Genomic DNA, 24,263 nt, shown 5'->3' on the forward strand with positions numbered 1-24,263 from the left:
GCGACTGCTAGGCTTCCCGCTTAACCAAAGACAGATGTGCATGTGACAATAGGGAGCCGCAAGGGGAATGCATGCACCCCACCCTCCCTGCCTCCCACTCTACACTCTTAGAAAAACGGGTTTTGAAAGGATTCGTTGGCTGTCCCCATTGGAAAAGCCTATTTTGTTCCAGGTAGAACCCATTTTGGTTTCAGATAGAACTCTTTTCTGTTCCATGGAGAACGCTCTGTGAAAATGCTTCTAAATGGAATGCAATAGAGTTCTACTTAGAACCCCAAAAAGTTTTTCAAAGGGTTATTCTGTGGGGACAGCCGTAGAACCCTTTTAGGTTCTATATAGCACCTTTTTTAAGTGAGTAGAAGGCCCACTGTTTGAGTAGGAGGCCCACTGTTTGAGTGGGAGGCCCACTGTTTGGAATGGGAGGCCCACTGTTTCAGTAGGAGGCCCACTGTTTGAGTGGGAGGCCCACTGTTCAAGTGGGAGGCCCACTGTTCGAGTGGGAGGCCCACTGCTCGAGTGGGAGGCCCACTGTTCGAGTGGGAGGCCCACTGTTCGAGTGGGAGGCCCACTGTTCCAGTAGGAGGCCCACTGTTCCAGTAGGAGGCCCACTGTTTGGAATGGGTCAAGTGAAGAAAAGCACATTGTGAAATGGTATACCTGCTTTTGAATGTGTGTATTTGTCCCCCCTTTTTTCTACAGTAAATAGGAAAATGTTTATTACTACATTTTATCGTAAAACATACATTTTCATGGCATCCTGTTGGAGAAGTTAAATGTCGGTTTTCTTAACTCCACTTCATGTGGTCATGTCCTACATTAGGCCAACATGATATAACCATAGACTTATGTCATCTTTAAGCAAGTGGGAAAAACTGCAAATTACGACAACTGGTTCGATGGAAACAAACTTAATTAAATATTTTTATCAATCGTTCTCAACAAGAACTGTTTTCTGTTTAACCAAGTTACTCCCAGAAGACTGATGATGACTCTAAAACAGGTCTTTCAGATAAATAACCTTCTAAAATTAAACAGTGGACAATTTTAATCATCCTCTCTATGATGTCGTTGCCAATTTGAGGCACAAACTAACAATTTTAACAGAATGACAAATGAATCCAAAACAAATACAACAAAATAAGCACACATATAGATGGGCTGAGTGTGGAATGCTAAGTCGTGGAACTGGAAAATAACTTTATGTAATACACCTGTTGTATACAAAATGAGTATTTTCGCCATGGTAAGATGGCTGTCAGTTAGTGCAACTGTGAGGTTCAGTGAGATTCACATTAACGATCATCTCCTTTATGTCTCCATTTTCCGTCCTTTTTTTTTTTTAACTTCACTGTTTCAAAGATGAGCCAAGGGCAAGAGCATCAGATTTACTGAAGTGTTGAACAACTTGGTTCAAACAAATACAAAACCACTTTTCTCGCGGTTAACTTTTCAAACATGTCGAGGCTTCTGTGCTACTTTGAAAGAAAGTACTTTGTTGAGATGATGAAAATCAAAGCCGACTTAATCATGTCATGAAAGGCAACTACCTAAATCAATGCCATTTTGGGACAACTTCTGTGAAGATACAACATACTGTAACAAAGTAAATCCGTTTGTCCAAAGTAAGAGGGAAACATGTCCCATGGAATAAAGAAAATGTGAAATCTATTGATTAGAACATTTTATCTCAATTGGTTTTCCTAATTGATTATTTGATTGTCAATATTTGGAGATGTTTTGAATTCCAATCTTTTGTTACTGTATTTCTATTTCACCATACTAATTTGTTAAAATCAATGAAACGTTTTTTTTTTTTACTGTTTAATGTCAAGCCATCTTGGTTCATCTCTTTCTCGCTCCTCTTTCATTAACGCCATACAACCGGATCCTACCTGACCTATCACTTCTCTTTTTGTTATGAATCGCTCCCCAGTAAAATGATTTTTCTCAGCCGCCCTCTTCCCCTTGATAGGAAAGGCGTTGTAGAATGAGGAACATTTCAAGTGCTTTCACTGAATCACTTCATTTCCATGCCTGAAATGACCTATTTTTATCCGGCGTTTCTGAAAGAACTTTGTCATCATGGTTATCAAATGAATAATGCCTTTCCTCCCCTGAAAGCAAGCGCTATGACAACACAACACATTTGTGTTGATGAATAGGTCTCTACGCAGTTCACGAGTGTATAAAAGCCAGAAAATGCAATACAAGACTCCGACGGATCCTAAATCATCTCAGTTCCAAATGCTTTTGACAGAACAGATATCGTGGCAATGTAACAGTTGAAGAAAGTATAATTTTTATTCATTGTTTTATATATATTATATTCATAGCAGTGCAGGTGAAAATGTTTGGTTTGAATGGTGTTTTATGGCAGACAGATTGTAGCCCTTCATTTCATTTGAATGTGGATTTAACTGTACTTTACTATAGTAAACTGTTGACAATAAACAAAGAAATGTATGTTTCCGTCAATGTCACATACGCCGAATACAACAGGTTCACCTTACAGTGAAATGCTTACTTATGAGCCCCTAAACCAGTGTTTAAAAAATATGAATAAGAATAAGAAATAAAAGTAACAAGTAATTCAAGAGCAGCAGTAAAATAACAATAGTGAGACTATATACAGGGGGGTACCGATACAGAGTCAATGTGCTGGGGCACCGGTTAGTTGAGGTAATATGTACCTGTAGGTAGAGTTATTAAAGTGACAATGCATAGATAATAACAACAGAGAGTAGCAGCGGTGTAAAAGAGGGGGGGGGGGGGGGGCAATGCAAATAGTCTGGGTGGCCATTTGATTAGATGTTCAGGAGTCTTATGGCTTGGTGGTAGAAGCTGTTCAGAAGCCTCTTGGACCTAGACTTGGTGCTCCGGTACCGCTTGCCGTGCAATAGCAGAGAGAACAGTCTATGACTAGGGTGGCTGGAGTCTTTCACAATATTTAGGGCATTCCTCTGACACCGCCTGGTATAGAGGTCCTGGATTGCAGGAAGCTTGACCCCAGCGATATACTGTGAGAGAAGCTTGGAAGGGACTGTCATTAAAGATAGATTGATTAGATGTGTGGGTGCATGAGCATATATGTTAGTGAAAGTGGGCCGAACGCACTACACCCTGTAGTGCCTTGCGGTCGGAGGCCGAGCAGCTGGCATACCAGGTAGTGATGCAACTAGTCAGGATGCTCTCGAAGCTGTAGAACCTTTTGAGGATCTGAGGACCCATGACAAATCCTTTCAGTCTCCTGAGGGGGAATAGGTTTTGTTGTGCCCTCTTCACGACTGTCTTGGTGTGCTTGGACCATGTTCGTTTGTTGGTGATGTGGACACCAAGGAATTGAAGCTCTCAACCTGCTCTACTACAGCCCCGTAGATAAGAATGGGGGCGTGCTCGGTCCTCTTTTCCTGTAGTCCACAAACATGTCCTTTGTCTTGATCACGTTGAGGGAGAGGTTGATGTCCTGGCACCACACGGAGAGGTAGGAGAGCTGGCGTTCTAGTCAGACTCCATGGGAGGCCAACCACCCACCACTTCCGAGTATATTACATGCTAATGTAAAGTTTCTAGACAATAAGGTAGACAAGCTCATGGCAAGGATCTATTCTCCTTCCAGAGCACACGAGAGATTGTAACATAATTTATTTAACAGAAACATGGCTCTCCCCGGCTACACCTTCTCCTGCCAGAAGAAAGAACTCTCTGTGAACAGCAAAGGTTGAGGGATATGTTTAATAATTAATAACTCATGGTGTTGTTGTAGTAAGGTACAACAACTAAAGACCTTTTGCTCTCCCAATCTGGAATCCAATGTTGACACCATTACTTCTCAAAAGAATTCTCATCGTTTATTGTCATGGCCGTTTACATCCCCCTCAAGCTGACATCACGGTGGCACTCAAAGAACTATAAGGGACTTTTATCAAACTGGAAACTGCATATTCTGAGGTCGCATTTGTAACTGGGGTCTTAGACAAAGGAAATCTGATTAAAAATTCTCCCAAAATTCCACCAGCACTTAGGCTGTGCAATGGGTGAAGAGAAGACGCTTGACCATTGTTATTCTCCCTTTCCGGGACGGCTACAAGGCCCTCCCCTGCCACCTTTAGCAAATCAGATCACGCCTCCATTCGGCTTCTCCCCGTCTATAAGCAAAAATAAGAGCAGGAAGCACCCATGGTAAGGTCTATTCAACACTGGTCTGACCAATCGGAATCCATGCTACAAGACTGTTTTGATCACGTGCACTGGGATATGTTCTGGGTCGCCTTTGGGAATAATATCTGCGAGTACACTAGGGTTCATCAGGAAGTGCATAGAGGATGTTGTCCTACAGTGAGGATTAGAAACCGTGGATAGATGGCAACATTCGGACAAAACTGAAAGTGCAAATCATCGCATTTAACCACAGTAAAGTGACTGGACATGGACGAGGACAAACAGACCAGCTATGACTTCCGTAAGTCAATCAAAGAGGCAAAAATACATTACATGGATAAAGTGGAGTCGCAATTCAATGTTTCAGACATGAGACGCATGTGGCAGGGACTTCAGATAATCACAGATTGTAAAGGGAAAATGAGCCAGGTAGTGAACACTGACACCTCAGTCCCAGACAAACTTAACTCATTCTTCACCCGCTTCGAGGAAAACAACACGCTGCTCACGAGGTCTGCAAGTTCCCGATCCCTGTAGTCAACTTGAGTTGGACTTGTGTTAACGTGTTAACCCTCGCAAGGCTGCTGGCCCAGATAGCATACAAAGCAGAATTCTCAGTGCATGTGCAGACCAGCTGGCTGGACATGTGACCAACCACCTCGATTCGGTCTTATGTAGCAACATTTGAAATTTACATTGGATAAAAGTAGAGACTCGGAGCTACAAAATGGTATATCATACAGTGCAGTTGAGGAACAATGGGAAAGTAATTCTGCTTAGAAAGTTGATAAACTTGAAACCCCACTTTTGAGAAAAAGTACACCTACCGGAGAGCTCTTCTTTGTCTTCACCTATTCAGCATGGTTCACACCCTCTTAAGCCTTAGCCCCACCCATCTCTTTAATGATTCACATGTGAGGACATGTGCTAAACAGAGTGAGTAAGGTAGTGTAGTAAACAACTAAAGATTTCAAGACTAAAAGTGGTAAAAGTAGTAGCCTACAACTCATCTCTCGGCATGTGCAGCCATTCATTAACTCAGCCAATCATGGCTAGTGGGAAGGTTCCTGACTTTTTCATATTTCTTTCGTAATTTAACAATTCTATTCAGATTTACAGATTTACAGATGGCACACACATTTGTTATTAAGTCACATGAAAGTTCACATGTTTCTGCCAAAAAACTAATTTGATTTAAAAAAACGAAATTACGTTTGCCTCTCCTGTGAAGTAGTGACGTGCGACATATGCCTAGCTTCCTGAAACGGGTCACATATTCAACCTCTCCCTATCCCAGTCTGTTGTCCCCACTTGCTTCAATTGATACTGTACCCAAGCAAGCTAAGGTAACGGAACTAAATTACCACTTGTAGTGGAATAATGAGATACGGTGATACTCGCGACTAGCGATTGGTTGGCGTGGGAGTATGCCGTAATGACTCAATCACAATTTATGACATTGTTTGGATGGCAGGCTATCTGTGGGCTATCACAGGGATAAAATACATCTTATCTGTGTCAATTTCGATAAAGAGATGCTCTCACTGAAGTCCTGGGGTCGCTGATGCCAGGAAAGGTGTGACAACTGATAGAAACTTGACATGATGAAATCGGTGGTACTGTGTGAATTAAATTGTCGTGTTTGGTTTGTTTCAAAATCGAATAAAGAGCTGCACATTTTGATATGTCTTATGCGACTTTATGTTTTCTGGTTGACGTATTTTTAAAGTGACTCAATTGTATGTTGGGTTTACTGGTTATCAGGCACATTCTTGTTGTCTGGTCATAACATCCACATTTAGTTTATTAGATTAGAATCTGGGTGTGTTGTTCATACCTTTGGTTTTCACTAACAAAGTGTTAAGAAATATTAATTCAGGTTGGGGTTAATCCTGCTTGAATTTGGTTTAAAGGGCAGTGAATTCGCTCATACTTTGAGAACTTGCTACCAAGCTCCTGTGTGTATCAGACACACAGTTTTTTCTCTCAGACATTATTCTGAACTGAACACATCTGTAACCATGTTAAATCGTGGCCTATTGGTAATAGTAATTTACTCTGTGTTATTCTGTAATGTGTCATGTATTTCAAGTACAATGTAATTGTTTGTGTCAATTAGTGACTAGTACATTCTATTAGTTGAATTGTGTAAATGTATTCCTCGTTTTAAATAGTCATTTTTTGATTGACTATATGCCTATAATTTAGTAGTTCTATTGACAGTTGTTCACTGCACTACACACATAGCACATGTTTGGGTACCAACTTGATCTCTGATCTGCTTGCCTCAATAAATTAACGCTAGAACATTGGTTGCCAGGATTAGCTATATTTATCTAGCCTCTTAATAATTGCATAACATAGCAAGCCAGACACATGTTCATTATAGACGTACTGAGACGGTGATGCAATGATTCACTATCTTGCTAGATCCTCCAGAGACGCACAGGTCCTGTTGCATTTATTCACATAATAACGGAGTCAGATTGATAAAAGTAGTTTATTATTATTCAACATAATTTCTACACAACTAAACACTCACCTATGTCATCATGAAGTGCTTTGAGAGGCTAGTCAAGGACCATGTCACTTCCACCTTTCCCAATGCCCTAGAACAGGGGTCTCCGACAGGAGTGAGCACCATCTAGGAGAATCTCGACAAGCAATTCTGAAAGTACATGCATTTTTTTATGTGTTCCATCACAAACTGTCGTAAACATAAAGCTCCCAGCTACTATCCAATCAAAGCTACCTTGACATTATCCCTCCCCTGGTTAGCCACTATTGTAAAAAAGCCAAACTTAACCCCAATATCTGCCAATTAATTTCAAGCAATATTGCCCCCCGTCTGTCAGTTTGGTTCGCGCATTTGTCTATCTCTCCATTTTTAGCCAGTTAGCATGCTAGTAATGATAACCGTCTTGTGGGTAGACAAAGATTTCCCCAAAAACCTTCGTGATTATTATTAACTGCAAAGTACCTGACAGAAATATATAAATTGGGTGTCCATTGTTTGCAAACTCTTCCATGACATGTGCTGCAGCAATAGGCCTAACAGCACAAACATAGACCAACACATTCCTCTCTTTCTTAATACACAATTAAAGGGGTATTACACTCAAAAGTCGAAATGTGTTTATTTTTTATATACCGCAAAATTGGTCTCCTGATGTGATTTAAGCATTGGCAATGGCTCAGAATAAATGACCATTGTTTCGCTATGAAAAATTGTAATATTAGAAAAGGTTGAAGACCCTTGCCCTTGACCAACTACAATTTGCATACTGCCCCAACAGATCCATGGACCATGCAATCGCCGTCGCACTGCTCACTGCCCTATCCCACCTGGTGGAGGAATACCTATGTGAGAATGCTGTTCATCGACTACAGCTCTGCTTTCAACACCATGTTGCCCTCCAATCGTGTCACTAAGCTCATGGCCCTGGGTCTGAACTCTTCCCTGTGCAACTGGGTCCTAGACTTCCTGACGGGCCGACCCCAGGTGGTGAGGGTAGGCAACAACACCTCCGTCACTCTCAACACATTCTCAACACAGGGGCCCCCCAGGGGTGTGTGCTACGCACAACTCCAACTCAATTAATGAGTTTGCTGACAACATTGATAGGCTTGATTACCAACAACGACGAGACAGCCTACATGGAGGAGGTTAGAGTCCTGGCATAGTGGTGACTGGAAAATAACCTCTTACTCATTGTAAAAAAAAGAAAGGAGCTGATCGTGGGCAACAGGAGGCAGAAGACGGTCAATTTATTATTGACGGAGCTGAGGTGGAGAGGGTCAACAGTTTCAAGTTCCACAACACTGAGGACCTGAAATGGTCCCACTACACCGACACCATGGTGAAGAAGGCGCAACAGTGACTCTACAACTTTAGGCGGCTGAAGAAATTCGTCATGGCCCCTCAGACCATTACAAACTTCTACAGATGCACCATTGAGAGCCTCCTGACGGGCCGCATCACCAGCTGGTATGGCAACTGCACCACTCTCAACCTCATGGCTCTCCAGAGGGTGGTGCAGTCAGCCCCTCGCATCACTGGGGGCACGCTGCCTACCTTACAGGACATTTACAGCACTCAGTGTCAATGGAAGGCCGAGAAGATCATCAAGGACCTCAGTCACCTGAGCCAATGTCTGTTTACTCTGCTACCTTCTAGCAGACAGAGCCGGCACAGGAACATCAAACCCGTGACAGAGAGACTGAAAAATAGGACATCAGACTGTTGAACAGCCATCACTAGCTGGCTTCTTTCCCTGTACTCTGCCCTGCACTTTGAGACAAATGCCCAGAGTCATTGAATGCTGGTCACCTCATATTCTGTTTATATACTGTTGTTTACTGACTGTGTATGTATATACTGTGTTCTCCACATAGCTCATTCTAACATACAGTACCTACTACTGTACATACCATTTTCGTTCCAAATTGTATACTGTCTAAACACACCACATATTTATGTTCTGGATTCTGACACGTGTTCACTGTAATGTTTCTACTCTTGATTGTTGATTGGATCTGTTGCGTAATTTCCTGATTTCTTGTTTAGATTTGTTTATTTATTTCTGTATTTGTATTGTATTTGTATTGTATTTGTATTGTATTTGTATTGTATTTGTACTGTATTTGTATTGTATTGTATTTGTACTGCATTTGTATTGTATTTGTATTTGTACTGTATTTGTATTGTATTGTATTTGTATTGTGTTTGTACTGTATTTGTATTTGTATTGTATTGTATTTGTGAGACATTCTGCTGCACGGTTGCAGCTAGAAATATAAGTGTTTCATTGCACATCTGTGTATGTGACCAATAAACTTTGATTTGAATGTGATATCCATGAACACCGAAGGTAAATGCATATAAAAACATGCATTGTTGGATATTGCATTGTTGGATATTCGCACTGCATACCTCATGGTCTTTCATCACCTACAGTGGGGCAAAAAAGTATTTAGTCAGCCACCAATTGTGCAAGTTCTCCCACTTAAAAAGATGAGAGAGGCCTGTAATTTTCATCATAGGTACACTTCAAATATGACAGACAAAATGAGAAAAAAAATCCAGAAATTCACATTGTATGATTTTTTATGAATTTATTTGCAAATTATTAAATTATTTAGTCACCTACAACAAGCAAGCTTTCTGGCTCTCACAGACCTGTAACTTCTTCTTTAAGAGACTCCTCTGTCCTCCACTCGTTACCTGTATTAATTGCACCTGTTTGAACTTGTTATCAGTATAAAAGACACCTGTCCACAACCTCAAACAGTCACACTCCAAACTCCACTATGGCCAAGACCAAAGAGCTGTCAAAGGACACCAGAAACAAAATTGTAGACCTGCACCAGGCTGGGAAGACTGAATCTGCAATAGGTAAGCAACTTGGTTTGAAGAAATCAAAGGTGGGAGCAAGTATTAGGAAATGGAAGACATACAAGACCACTGATAATCTCCCTCGATCTGGGGCTCCATGCAAGATCTCACCCCGTGGGGTCAAAATTATCACAAGAACGGTGAGCAAAAATCCCAGAACCACACGGGGGGATCTAGTGAATGACCTGCAGAGAGCTGGGACCAAAGTAACAAAGCCTACCGTCAGTAACACAGTACGCCGCCAGGGACTCAAATCCTGCAGTGCCAGACGTGTCCCCCTGCTTAAGCCAGTACATGTCCAGGCCCATCTGAAGTTTGCCAGAGAGCATTTGGATGATGCAGAAGAAGATTGGGAGAATGTCACTGGTTTGTTTTTTGTTTTTTCCCACGGTTCTTGTTTTGTAGATTGTTGTACTTTCACCTTTATTAAAGATGCACAAAACTAACCACGCTGCATTTTGGTCCGCCTCTCTTTCCTCAGAAGAAAACCGTTACAACACCAAATTGTGGAAAAAGTTGAGGGGTGTGAATACTTTCTGAAGGCACTGCACAAACACTACCGCTCAACAGTTTGGGGTCACTTAGAAATGTCCTTGTTTTTGAAAGAAGAGCATTTTTTTTGGTCAGTTAATTACATAAAAAAATAGAGAAATACAGTGTAGACATTGTTAATGTTGTAAATTACTATTGTAGCTGGAAACGGCTGATTCTTAATGGAATACCTACATAGGCGTACAGAGGCCCATTGTCAGCAACCATCACTCCTGTGTTCCAATGGCACGTTGTGTTAGTTGATCCAAGTTTATCGTTTTAAAAGGCTAATTGATCATTACAAAACCCTTTTGCGATTATGTTAGCACAGCTAAAAATTGTTGTCATGAGTTTGAAGGTAGGCCTTGAAATACATCCACAGATACACCTCCAATTGACTCAAATTATGTCAATTAGCCTATCAGAAGCTTCTAAAGCCATGACATCATTTTATGGAATTTTCCAAGCTGTTTAAAGGCACAGTCAACTTAGTGTATGTATACTTCTGACCCACTGGAATAGTGATACAGTGAATTATAAGTGAAATAATCTGTCTGTAAACAATTGTTGGAAAAATTACTTGTGTCATGTCCTAACCGACTTGCCAAAACTATAGTTTGTTAACAAGAAATTTGTGGAGTGGTTGAAAAACAAGTTTTAATGACTCCAACCTAACTGTATGTAAACGTACTACTTCAACTGTATATGAGAGACCAATCCAAACTCATCTCTCAGGATGTCCAGCCCACTCATTATCTCAGCCAATCATGGCTAGTGGGAAGGTTGCTGACTTTGTCTGTGGGTTAAACCAACAAGGCTCATAATTTAACTATGTTATTTGCATTTACAGGTGGCATACAAGTTTGTTATTAAGGCACATGTAAGTTTACAAGTCCAGAAGGCATTTCTGCCCCCAAAAAACGCATTTTAATAAAGAAATAAAATTACGTTAAAATGCCACTCCTGTGAAGTTGTGACTTGCAACAAATGCCTAGTTTCCTGAAGCGGGTCACATAGTTGTTTGGAGATAAACTCATTTGGCAAAATGAGATGACGACCCCAGGATGCTGGCCTTCAAGGCAGAATTCCTCTGTCCAGTGTCTGTGTTCTTTTGCCCATCTTAATATTCAATTTGTCTGATATATAGAAAAATCTTTGCAACTCTGTCTAGAAGGCCAGCATCCCGGAGTCACCTCTTCACTGTTGACGTTGAGGTTGGTGTTTTGCGGGTACTATTTAATGAAACTGTACTTCTGGCCCTTCCTTGGACACTGTGCTATCTAACCTCCAAACAAGCTTCAACGCCATACAACACTCCTTCCGTGGCCTCCAACTACTCTTAAACGCTAGTAAAACCAAATGCATGCTTTTCAACCGTTTGCTGCCTGCACCCGCACGCCCGACTAGCATCACCACCCTGGATGGTTCCGACCTAGAATATGTGGACATCTATAAGTACCTAGGTGTCTGGCTAGACTGTAAACTCTCCTTCCAGACTCATATCAAACATCTCCAATCCAAAATCAAATCTAGAGTCGGCTTTCTATTCCGCAGCAAAGCCTCCTTCACTCACGCCGCCAAACTTACCCTAGTAAAACTGACTATCCTACCGATCCCTGACTTCGGCGATGTCATCTACAAAATAGCTTCCAATACTCTACTTAGCAAACTGGATGCAGTTTACCACAGTGCCATCCGTTTTGTCACTAAAGCACCTTATACCACCCACCACTGCGACCTGTATGCTCTAGTCAGCTGTTCTTCGCTACGTATTCGTCGCCAGACCCACTGGCTCCAGGTCATCTACAAGTCCATGCTAGGTAAAGCTCCGCCTTATCTCAGTTCACTGGTCACGATGGCAACACCCACCCGTAGCACGCGCTCCAGCAGGTGTATCTCACTGATCATCCCTAAAGCCAACACCTCTGCCTTTCCTTCCAGTTCTCTGCTGCCTGTGACTGGAACGAATTGCAAAAAATCTCTGAAGTTGGAGACTTTTATCTCCCTCACCAACTTTAAACATCTCCTATCTGAGCAGCTAACCGATCGCTGCAGCTGTACATAGTCCATCGGTAAATAGCCCATCCAATTTACCTACCTCATCCCCATACTGTTTATATTTATTTACTTTTCTGCTCTTTTGCACACCAGTATCTCTACCTGCCCATGACCATCGGATCATTTATCATTCCAGTGTTAATCTGCTAAATTGTAACTATTCGCCTACCTCCTCATGCCTTTTGCACACAATGTATATAGACTATTTTTTAAAATATATATATATATATTTTTTTTCTACTGTGTTAATGACTTGTTTATTGTTTACTCCATGTGTAGCTCTGTGTTGTTGTCTGTTCACACTGCTATGCTTCATCTTGGCCAGGTCGCTGTTGTAAATGAGAACTTGTTCTCAACTAGCCTACCTGGTTAAATAAAGGTGAAATAAAAATAAAAAATAAAATAAAAGCTGCCAGTTGAGGACTTGTGAGTCTGTTTCTCAAACTAGACACTTTAATGTAATTTATGTTATTTTAAATGGACAAAAAGTTTGCTTTTCTTTCAAAAACAAGGACATTTCTTAGTGACCTCAAACTTTTGAACGATAGTGTAAGTGTTTCAATGACATTATCAGAGTGAATCACGTGATTTTAACCAGTTATGTGTAGATATCGCCTAATAATTATCTACTCATTGGTTTATATCATTGGGAACACTTGTCTTCCTCTATCATTTTTACTACAACACTTAGAAATGCACCATTTTCACATAATGTTGATGTTGGAGTGGTGCTGGAGATGATGCATATGAAGTTGAACATTTTAGAAATGTCCCTTTAATGAAAACTACAACTCCCTTGAGCCCATCGTCCAACATACTTAATGACTTGATTTCTCTCATGAATTATTTGATTCCTCTCTAGAGAAATGGCGTGTTGGGCTCACCAAAAAACTATGAACTATTGTATATTGTATACTCCCAAAACGATAATTGCTTAGTGAAAGAGATATTGTTTAACAAGTAATAATTTATTTACCCCCCCCCCCCCCCCCCCTGTTTTCAATACCTTTTAATACCTCACCTTGCAAGGACAATGACACTGAGCCTTTTTCTCAAATGTTTTATGAGTTGTAGAATCAAATCAAATCAAATCAAATTTATTTATATAGCCCTTCGTACATCAGCTGATATCTCAAAGTGCTGTACAGAAACCCAGCCTAAAACCCCAAACAACAAGCAATGCAGGTGTAGAAGCACGGTAGAAGGGAGGAATCATAAAGAGATCTTAGACCATTCCTAAAATTAACAATTTCTTTGTGGATTTTGACATGTGCTTGGGGTTATTGTCTTGCTGGAAGATCTACTTCCGGCCAAATTTCAGCCTCCTGTCAGAGGCAACCAGGTTTTTGGCTTAAATGTCCCGGTACTTGGTAAAGTTCATGATGCCGTTGACCTTAACAAGGGCCCCAGGACCAATAGATGCAAAATAGCCCCATAACATCCACGATCCACCATCATATTTTACAGTGGGTATGGGGTTCTTTTCTGCTCATGCATTCTCATGCAAAAATGTTTTGGTTAATTTCTGTGTCTTTATCTTTTAGTAAAAGAGATGCAAATACAAAAGCTATTGTAAAATGGTTATTGATGTATGGGCTGTTATTCTTTGGACAATGCATTCTTTTGCAACTTTAGAAATACAGCTACACACAATTCCATTGATCAAGGCTACGATAATGTGTTTGAGTCACACAATCTGACAAGCTTTCAAAGGAACATTGTTGAATATAGGATATTTAATTAATGGACTAAGCATGTGAAAGCAACCAAGGACTTCGATTCAAGAAAATAAAAATTGGCCTTTTGTCCATTGACCATTTTCCTTTGAATGTTTCATTTTTCAATTGAATGAATGTAAGTACAGAATTCTATACAGTGTTTTGGAGACATTGAAATATGGGCATCACCAAAGCCTGTCTTACAAAGGCAATGTTTTAACATTTTATTTTATTTGTGTAACTTGCATTTAGTGTTTTAGGATGTCCAAGGTTGACACTTGGTATTTTAATTACTAGTTTTCCTGAACTGAACTTTTTAAAAATGTACATTGCTACTTTAAAACTTTACAGGGCGATTCCATGCCAACGTGAGTGGAATTTTTTTGGGGTATCTCAAATTGTTCTGGCAATTTTCACTTAGATACGCAATTGGGAGTAAGGATGTTTGACATGCTTTTTAATTTTGTATCACAAACCATATTTTTTTAAATCATGACGAAAGTGGCAATTTTATGCAATGTTTAGACATGTACATGCCTCCTTTAAGACCTTATTATCCATGAACTGTACATGGTAGACAACTTTTTGGTGTCATTATAGTCAGTTCCTAGACATTTGTGCCCTAAAACGTTGTGCCCTCAACTAAAAAAATTATCTGCAATGTGAAAAAAACTGAAAATGTTATCTCACTTTTGCATATAAACCAAAAAACAACTTACTTGATATTTCGATTTTTACAAGTGGGTGGGTTTAAATGTGTAATGCCTGTGATTGGCCAAACACTTATTGACCCTACAAAATAGAATTCACCCTTTTCACTTCATTGTATTCATCTACTATCTATTAAGTCATCTATTAATAGCTAGGAATTTATCTATTAATGTAAAGATAAAGTGATATTTCTCAGTTCTATTTTATACTTAAGATGATAAGATAGTCACAAAAATGATAGTGTTTATTGACCTATTAATGTACTGATGTTAATGTGAATGGTTAGGGAACTGATATATCCTAGCTCCCTAATTAACCATTGGTAATCTGAGCATCGTAGACTATATCATTGCTGAATCATTTCAGATTGAGGGGTGCTATAACTCTGCTTGAATTGCTATTCTGTCTGTCAAGGGCATGAACTCAGGAAAGGAGGAGAGTGGAGGTATCAGAGAATTACATCATTTAACAGAGGGACAATGAAGAGGAAGTGAGCAGGGTGGGAGTTTCAGATTAAGAGCCAAAGGTCTGAGGCTACAGAGACGACCCACAAATAACTGGCCAGGCCACCACACATACACCTGCAGTACACTCCTCTCCCCACCACGCACTCACTCACACACCTAACATTTTGGGAAGATCTAGGGATGTATTCAAAAAGCGTCTCAGAGTAGCATTGCTGATCTAGGATTACTGATCAGGGCCCTCTTGCCCATGTAATTAGCACCAAGGCTATCAGAGGGTAAGATGGAGCTCTCACCATGTCACCACCCATCAATCCCTCTCAGGTTAGGGGCTGTGTCTGGACAGGGCCTGGGGGCTACTCACTCACTCAGGCACTGTCTAAAAATGTTACTAGCTGTCAAATCCTTGCTTCCTCTGTCTTTGTTTCCTTCATTCCTCACCTCCCTCTCAAAGCATATTAGGGGAGAGGATTGAAGGTTCCTCCCCTTTAGGCCTCCTCCTCCGATGTGCTTTAAAGCGAGGCGAAGAATGGAGGAAACAAAGACGTATGAAGCAAGGATTTGACAGCTAGTGGGTGGGTGGACAAAATGCAATACAACCATAAAGAAAGCATAGTGATACAAATGTATTTATTAAATGGGCCTTTTCCTGTAATGATATCGGCTAAATTAGGGGACTCAATTAGGAGACTCAATTAGGGGACCCATTCTGACTTCTGAACAGTGCTGAATCTGCTAATTACGTGGACAAGGGGGATGTGATCAGTAATCCTAGATCAGCAATGCTACTCTGAGACACCTTGTGAATACAGGCCTGGATCTTCCCTACATTTGAGTACTTGGCAGGCAGGGGAAGGAGGTGGGGAGAGGAGTGAACTGCAGGAGTGTGTGTGGTGGCCTGGACAGTCATTTGTGAGTTGTCTCTGTAGCCTCAGGCCTGATGTCATTCTCTGACCCCTCAACTCTCCTCCTTACCTGAGCTCATGCCCTCGACAGAGAGAATAGCAACACCAGCAGAGCTACAGCACCTCTCATTTGGAAATGACACCTCTTCAGAAATGATGCTCTGACAACCAATGGTTATCTAGGGAGATAGCATATATCAGTTACCTAACCATTTACAGTAACAGCAGTTAATGAATAGGTCAATAAACACTATTATTTATGTGACTATCTCATAATATTAAATCTAAAATAGAAATGGAGAAATATCACTTCATCATGGCATTGTTGGATAAGTTAATAGATAGTAGATAAATACAATGAAGGGTGATCTCCTTTTAACTTCATTGTTAACCAACACAGGAAGTGTTGGTTGTGCAGTTGGCCAATGACAGGTATTCCACATTTAACCCCACCCACTTGTGAAAATGTAAATATCAAGCCTTTTTGGGTTTATATGCAAAAACGATATATACAAATTTAAAAAAGCAATTTTTCAGTTTTGGGTTCTTCACATTGCAGGTTTTTCCATTTTAACTGGAAAACAATTGGCAAAAATGTGCACGGACCATCCTCCTTACAGCGTGCTCTAACATATGGAGTATGTCTCCATTCTGAAATACACATTGTCACATACATTTATTCAACATTAATAATATTAAAACTACTATTTTTGATTGTGTTCATTTTAAGACATATTGTTTGGAACCATATGCTCTACTACAAGTACATAACAATTCCAGAGTGGGCTCTGTTAATTCAAATTCTGAAGTACTAATCCATTTTAGGAACATCACCAATGGGGAGAGGATATACAGACAAGCCTGGTGCTCAAATTGATGACGCAGAACCTGAGAGTTGAGTGGAGATTAATGGATTTGGTTAAGTCAGTCGTCCTGACCAGCTCTTCCCAGCTTGCTAGTTGATGCTGGCTAGCTGGCAACAACAGCAGCATGGTGCTAGTTAAAACTTGTAAAAGAAAGTGATGTTTATTTCGATGGGCGAGGGAGACGTAACTTGTAGTAGGCCTTCTGGATGTCACCATGACATGTCAATTAGCTAGCATAACAACAAGATGTTGCGGATAAGCAGTGTAACAGTGTTGAATCGAGGTGCTTGCTAGCTTCTTCGCTCGGGCAACATGTCTCCCAGCGCGACCCAAGATGGTTGGGTGAAGAGGCTAGTGTTTCCCACTGGGGAGCGCAGTTGTTTCTCATTGGGGAGCGGTATCACAAGTCGCCAGTGGTGCTAAAGTGCCCAATTTGTTCCATCCCACTTGATTTTACTTGGAGTAGGATAATAGCCTACATGAGAAATAACTTGTAATATTGGTATTTGGTACTAGTAACCATCTGGATATCACCGTGATCAGGTATGGGCAAAAATTACAAAACAATTACAAAATAAAGATGCAAAATATCAGAAAGATCCATGTATCAAAATAAAATACTATTTTTTCATGTATTTAATTAGCCGGCCTGAAAAACATATACAAAACATTAGGAACATCTTCCTAATATTGAGTTGCACCCCCTTTTGTCCTCAGTACAGCCTCAATTCAGCAAGGTATGGACTCTACAAGTTGTCAAAAACATTCCACAGGAATTCTGGCCCATGTTGGATGTCCTTTGGGTGGTGGACCATTCTTGATACACACAGAAAACTGTTGAGCGTGAAAAACCCAGCAGCGTTGCAGTTCTTGATATACTCAAACTGGTGCACCTGGCACCTAATACCATATCCTGTTCAAAGGCACATACATATTTTGTCTTGCTCATTCACCCTCTGCATGGCACACACACACAGTCCATGTCTCAAGACTTAAAAATCCTTCTTTAACCTGTCTTCTCCCCTTCATTACACCGATTGAAGAGCTTTTAACAGGTGACATCAATGAGGGATCATAGCTTTATGTCTATGTCATGAAAGAGCAGGTGTTCCTAATGTTTTGTACACTCAGTGTATAAAAAGCATTTTCAAACATCCTTCCTCTTACTGAAGTTTCTATGTGAGAATTGCCAGAACAATCTGAGACAGGCCTACCAAAAAGGTTTCCGCTCCCACTGGCGTGGAATCGCCTTATTGTAGGCCTTTCTATTGTAGGCCTTTCAGTTATTGTAGGCCTTTCAGTTATTGTAGGCCTTTCTATCAAAGCTGATGATGATTGCTAGTGTTACGCCATGGGGACACTAAATCTACAGATGCAGTTTGTTTTGGCACACAGCACAGCATGTCACGCTCACCTGTGTCAAGATCCAGGAGAGGAAGGCAGACACAAAATAATCTTATACCTGTGGCATTTGTAATTGAATGAAGTAAAACATCACTGCAGGTGAGTGGGGCATGCTGTGCTGTGAAAAAAAACACTGCATTTGTATTTGGACCTACTTGGACTGAATTGATGAACGGATAGTTGTTTATTGTACTTCACCTTCTAGCAAAGACATCTAATGAGACAACATTGGCTTGCGTGTTAGCATGACCAAACCGTCTACTATAATAACCTCCCTCGTCAGATACCACTACCTTTGATGTTTCTTCGGGAAGAGAGAGCCTCCCTGAGATGCTTGGACAGCCTGCCTTTGTAATAATGATCTATGTTTCTTTTGATCTGAAGCAAACATTTCAGAGAAAAACATATATTATTTTGTACTGTACATTTAAAATGATTTTTTGAAATTGTGCCTTGGGGGTCTATCTTCAGGAGAGTCTTTCATAAGAAGATCACCCAAGAGCAGAGCATGTGATTATGGCACAGTTCCTCTGTAACCATAGAAGAAGAAAGGTCAATTCAAAGTCTGTGTAATTAACGTCAGTTTATTAGTATATCAGTCTTTCTCTTTGGCATAAGAACCAGTGTTAGACAAGAGTAGAACTCGTCGGCCTTTTTAGATGTTTGATTCATTTGAAGATAGTGGATTTGTACTCAAGTGGTGTATTAGAAATCTCTCAACATATTTCCAAGTGAGGCACCAGGTAAATGCACAAACAGTATTTCTCCACTTGGTGGGTTGAACATGCTGACCTGTGTCAAACCTGTAGACAACAACAAAAAATGTCCAAGTACATTTTTCTGTAGTTCTAGCACTAAACATTATTGGTAGCTTTACTTTTGACATCTGCTCTTTGCCAAACTTGGTTATGTTTGTATTTACAGTTTCCTGTCTCTGTTTAACATATGCAATTGTATAAATCAATCAATTGATCTCAAAAAACATCAGAATTGGGCTGCCTGTCTAAACATAGCCATTACATATTGTACAAAGGTGCATCAACAATTGCAGAAAATTACAACTCCTTGGGCCCTTGTGTCAAATTATTAATCATTTTGCTTAACACTTTATGACTATTGCCATACAGTAAAATGAGACATACGAAAGAAAGTCAGACATGCAGGATTTATTCTCAAGTGGGGGCAGATAAGAATCTGGAAATGTCATTCTCGTCGTGTTCATTAGGGAAAACAAAGGAAAACACTTTAAATCATTGAAGATTTGATTAAAAAAAAGTACATTACCGTGGCTTGGAAAAATAATGTCACGTCAAAAGGAGGAAAATAATCAGTATGAAAAACATTTGTCATCATTTGTCAACATTTGTCATCATGTCGCCAGATTGACTTTAGATGCCGTATAATATTAGGTAGCTAGCTAAGATTCAGGTGAGACCAACAAATTTTAGCTAGCTAACATTAGCATTGGCAGGTATTTTTGACAAATTGTGCCAATGACAATGATAGCAAAGTTGTTTCCTGCTAAATGTTTGCTTACTTTAGCAATGTCATCGTATTTCCAGGCCACTATATTGTAATTTCGTTGAAACTGTAATTACCCACTGGGCACACAGTGGTTGAATCAAAGTTGTTTCCACCTCATTTCAATGAAATTACTTTGAACCAACTTGGAATAGACGTAGATGTGACATCTGTGCCAGTCGGTAGCCTCAGTTCAGAATGACTGGGCTTATCACGACTTTTGGCCACCACTATAGCAGGGTCGGATTGAGAAAGTTCCTAACAATGGCATGATGCGACCGAGTGACAGAGGTGCAACCTATGAATTGGTCTATTTTCTTCTGTTTGGTGCCTAATGAACACAACCCAGCTCTGTCCCACTCAAACTTGTCTAGAACTCTCCCCTAACTGTGTAGTCAGTACATGGGATTCAATTGTAGAGGCAGGGCAATGCATTCATGTTAATGATCTGCAGCCCAGACATCCAGGACTTTGTGCTAACATTAACTTTACAAGGCAATCCAAAGACTAAACTTAAGTTCTAAGTAATTATTCCTAGTATTTGGAACACTCCGGGAAAGCACACACACACACACACACACACACACACTACTGTTAAAAAGTTTGGGATCACTTAGAAAAGTCAACAAAAAAAAGATGTGTTTTGCGGGTACTATTTAATGATGCTGTCAGTTGAGGACTTGTGAGGCGTCTGTTTCTCAAACTAAACACTCTAATGTACTTGTCCTCTTGCTCAGTTGTGCACCGGGGCCTCCCACTCCTCTTTCTATTCTGGTTAGAGCCAGTTTGCGCTGTTCTGTGAAGGGAGTAGTACACAGCATTGTACGAGATCTTCATTTCTTGGCAATTTCTCACATGGAATAGCCTTCATTTCTCAGAACAAGAATAGACTGAAGATTTTCAGAAGAAAAGTATTTTTTTTCTGGCCATTTTGAGCCTGCTAACATAATTGCAAAAGGGTTTTCTAATGATCAATTAGCCTTTTAAAATGATAAACTTGGATTAACTAACACAACGTGCCATTGGAACACAGGAGTGATGGTTGCTGATAATGAGCCTATGTACGCCTATGTAGATATTCCATAGAAAATGTGCTGTTTCCAGCTACGATAGTCATTTACAACTTTAACAATGTCTAGACTGCATTTCTGATCAATTTGATGTTATTTTAATGGACAAAAAATGTGCTTTTCTTTCAAAAACAAGGATATTTCTAAGTGACCCCAAACTTTTGAACGATAGTGCATATATATACATACAAATTATAATTTTCTATTGATCTGGCATACAGCAAACTGTTTATCCTATTACAAACTGTATATCCTATTACAACATAGAAAAGGAAGGGGAAATGTCAATTATTATGACTTATTTAATGAGATTAAGATGGCGACGGCACAAGTATGATTTCAAGCAGGCTCGTCTCCTGGGAGCCACACACACAGACACACTCACACACACGCAGAGCAGTGTGACAAACTTCCCAGCGCCCCTCTTAATGTGACGCTACAGTCAATTTGGGAATTGCAATAAGATTTATTGTGTGGCTGCATATGGCAAATTCTTCCGTCTCCCGCTGGATGTCTGGGACTCTTATGTAGCAAGCACCGGCGCCACGCGTACACACCACAGCGTAGTGAGAATATGTGGCGGTCCCATGCATGCGCGCGCGCACGCACATACATACATGCACGCGCGCGCGCACATACATACATACACGCACGCGCGCACGCACATACATACACGCACGTGCGCACGCACACACACGCAGGCAGGCAGGCAGGCAGACACACACACACACACCAGGGTTGGGCTCAATTCTGAATTTTGGAATTGACTCCCATTCAACTCATAAGTTGAAATTAAAATTGAATTGGCCACACCCCACAGGATGTAGAATTTGAATTTGCATTTGAGTGACAGGAAGTAGAATTAAATTTAGTGCAATTGTCACACCCTGACCATAGTTTGCTTTGTATGTTTCTATGTTTTGGTTGGTCAGGGTGTGAGCTGGGTGGGCATTCTATGTTACATGTCTAGTTTGTCTAGTTCTATGTTTGGCCTGATATGGTTCTCAATCAGAGGCAGGTGTTCGTCATTGTCTCTGATTGGGAACCATATTTAGGTAGCCTGTTTGGTGTTGGGTTTTGGTGGGTGATTGTCCTTAGTGTCCTTATGTCCTTTTTCTGTTGTGTGTATGTGCACCAGTATTAGACTGTTTGGTGTTGGGTTTTGGTGGGTGATTGTCCTTAGTGTCCTTATGTCCTTTTTCTGTCGTGTGTATGTGCACCAGTATTAGACTGTTTGGTGTTGGGTTTTGTGGGTGATTGTCCTTAGTGTCCTTATGTCCTTTTTCTGTCGTGTGTGTGCACCAGTATTAGGCTGTTTGGTGTTGGGTTTTGGTGGGTGATTGTCCTTAGTGTCTTGATGTCCTTGTTCTGTGTGTATGTGCACCAGTATTAGACTGTTTGGTGTTGGGTTTTGTGGGTGATTGTCCTTAGTGTCCTTATGTCCTTTTTCTGTCGTGTGTATGTGCACCAGTATTAGGCTGTTTGGTGTTGGGTTTTGGTGGGTGATTGTCCTTAGTGTCTTGATGTCCTTGTTCTGTGTGTATGTGCACCAGTATTAGGCTGTTTGGTGTTGGGTTTTGGTGGGTGATTGTCCTTAGTGTCTTGATGTCCTTGTTCTGTGTGTATGTGCACCAGTATTAGGCTGTTTGGTGTTGGGTTTTGGTGGGTGATTGTCCTTAGTGTCTTGATGTCCTTGTTCTGTGTATGTGCACCAGTATTAGGCTGTTTGGTGTTGGGTTTTGGTGGGTGATTGTCCTTAGTGTCTTGATGTCCTTGTTCTGTGTGTATGTGCACCAGTATTAGGCTGTTTCGGTTTTCCTTACGTTTTGTAGTTTTTGTATTGGATTCGTGTTGCTTCAGTTTCATTAAACATGGATCACAATAGCCACGCCGCATTTTGGTCTGACTCTCTTTCCCATACAGAAAACCGTGACAGAATCACCCACCACAACAGGACCAAGCGGCGTGGTAACGAGCAACAGAGGCAGCAGCAGCAGCAGCAATGGGAGAGGCTGCACTATTTGGAGGAATTGGAAGGAAGAGGACCCTGGGCTCAGCCAGGAGAATATCGCCGCCCCAAAGAAGAACTGGATGCGGCGAAAGCGGAGAGGCGCTGGTATGAGGAGGCAGCGCGGCGTCGTGGATGGAAGCCCGAGAGTCAGCCCCAAAAATGTATTGTGGGGGGGGCTCACAGGAAGTATGGGGAAGCCAGGTAGGAGAACTGCGTCAACTTCCTGTGGTTACCGGGGGGCGAGAGAGACCGGGCAGGCACCGTGTTATGCTGTGAAGTGCACGGTGTCCCCAGTGCGGGTGCATAGCCCGGTGCGGTACATTCCAGCTCCACGTATCGGCCGGGCTAGAGTGGGCATCGAGCCAAGTGCCATGAAGCCGGCTCTACGCATCTGGTCTCCAGTGCGTCTCCTTGGGCCGGCTTACATGGCACCAACCTTGCGCACGGTGTCCCCGGTTCGCCTGCATAGCCCAGTGCGGGCTATTCCACCTCGCCGCACTGGCAGGGCGACCGGGACCATTCAACCGGGTAAGGTTGGGCAGGCTCGGTGCTCAAGAGCTCCAGTGCGCCTGCACGGTCCGGTCTATCCGTCACCACCTCCACGCACCAGCACTCCGGTGGCAGCCCCCCGCACCAGGCTGTCTCTCCAGCTTTGCCGGAGCCTTCCTCCTCTCCAGCGCTGCCGGAGTCTCCCGCCTCTCCAGCGCTGCCGGGGCCTTCCTCCACTCCAGCGCAGCCTGAGTCTCCCGCCTGTTTAGCGCTGCCAGAGCCTTCCGCCTCTACAGCGCTGCCGGAGTCTCCCGCCTGTTCAGAACTGCCAGTCTGCATGGAGCTGCCAGTCTGCATGGAGCTGCCAGTCTGCATGGAGCTGCCAGTCTGCATGGAGCTGCCAGTCTGCATGGAGCTGCCAGTCTGCATGGAGCTGCCAGTCTGCATGGAGCTGCCAGTCTGCAAGGAGCTGCCAGTGTGCAAGGAGCCGCCATAGCTGCCAGTGTGCAAGGAGCCGCCAAAGCTGCCAGTGTGCAGGATGCCGCCAAAGCTGCCATTCTGCAAGGAGCCGCCAGAGCCGCCAGTCTGCATGGAGCCGCCAGAGCCGCCAGTCTGCATGGAGCCGCCAGAGCCGCCAGTCTGCATGGAGCCGCCAGAGCCGCCAGTCTGCATGGAGCCGCCAGAGCCGCCAGTCTGCATGGAGCCGCCAGAGCCGCCAGTCTGCATGGAGCCGCCAGAGCCGCCAGTCTGCATGGAGCCGCCAGAGCCGCCAGTCTGCATGGAGCCGCCAGAGCCGCCAGTCAGCATGGAGCCGCCAGAGCCGCCAGTCAGCATGGAGCAGCCAGAGCCGCCAGTCAGCATGGAGCAGCCAGAGCCGCCAGTCAGCATGGAGCAGCCAGAGCCGCCAGTCAGCATGGAGCAGCCAGAGCCGCCAGTCAGCATGGAGCAGCCAGAGCCGCCAG

The 24,263-nt window shown here is 42.2% G+C and overlaps 1 protein-coding gene across 1 annotated transcript; it reads left to right on the forward strand.

Annotated features, from left to right (window-relative positions):
* The first annotated feature begins 8,072 nt into the window (after positions 1–8,072).
* LOC149983906 (uncharacterized) lies at positions 8,073–23,570 on the forward strand. The gene is made up of 2 exons (XM_090233405.1): positions 8,073–8,197; positions 22,673–23,570. Exons 1-2 carry the CDS (start codon positions 8,073–8,075, stop codon positions 23,568–23,570), a joined length of 1,023 nt encoding a protein of 340 aa, XP_090089531.1.
* The last annotated feature ends 693 nt before the right edge of the window (positions 23,571–24,263 follow it).

Source organism: Oncorhynchus mykiss, chromosome 4, assembly GCF_057628025.1.
Source record: "Oncorhynchus mykiss isolate SJ-2025 chromosome 4, ASM5762802v1, whole genome shotgun sequence".
Lineage (NCBI taxonomy): Eukaryota > Metazoa > Chordata > Actinopteri > Salmoniformes > Salmonidae > Oncorhynchus > Oncorhynchus mykiss.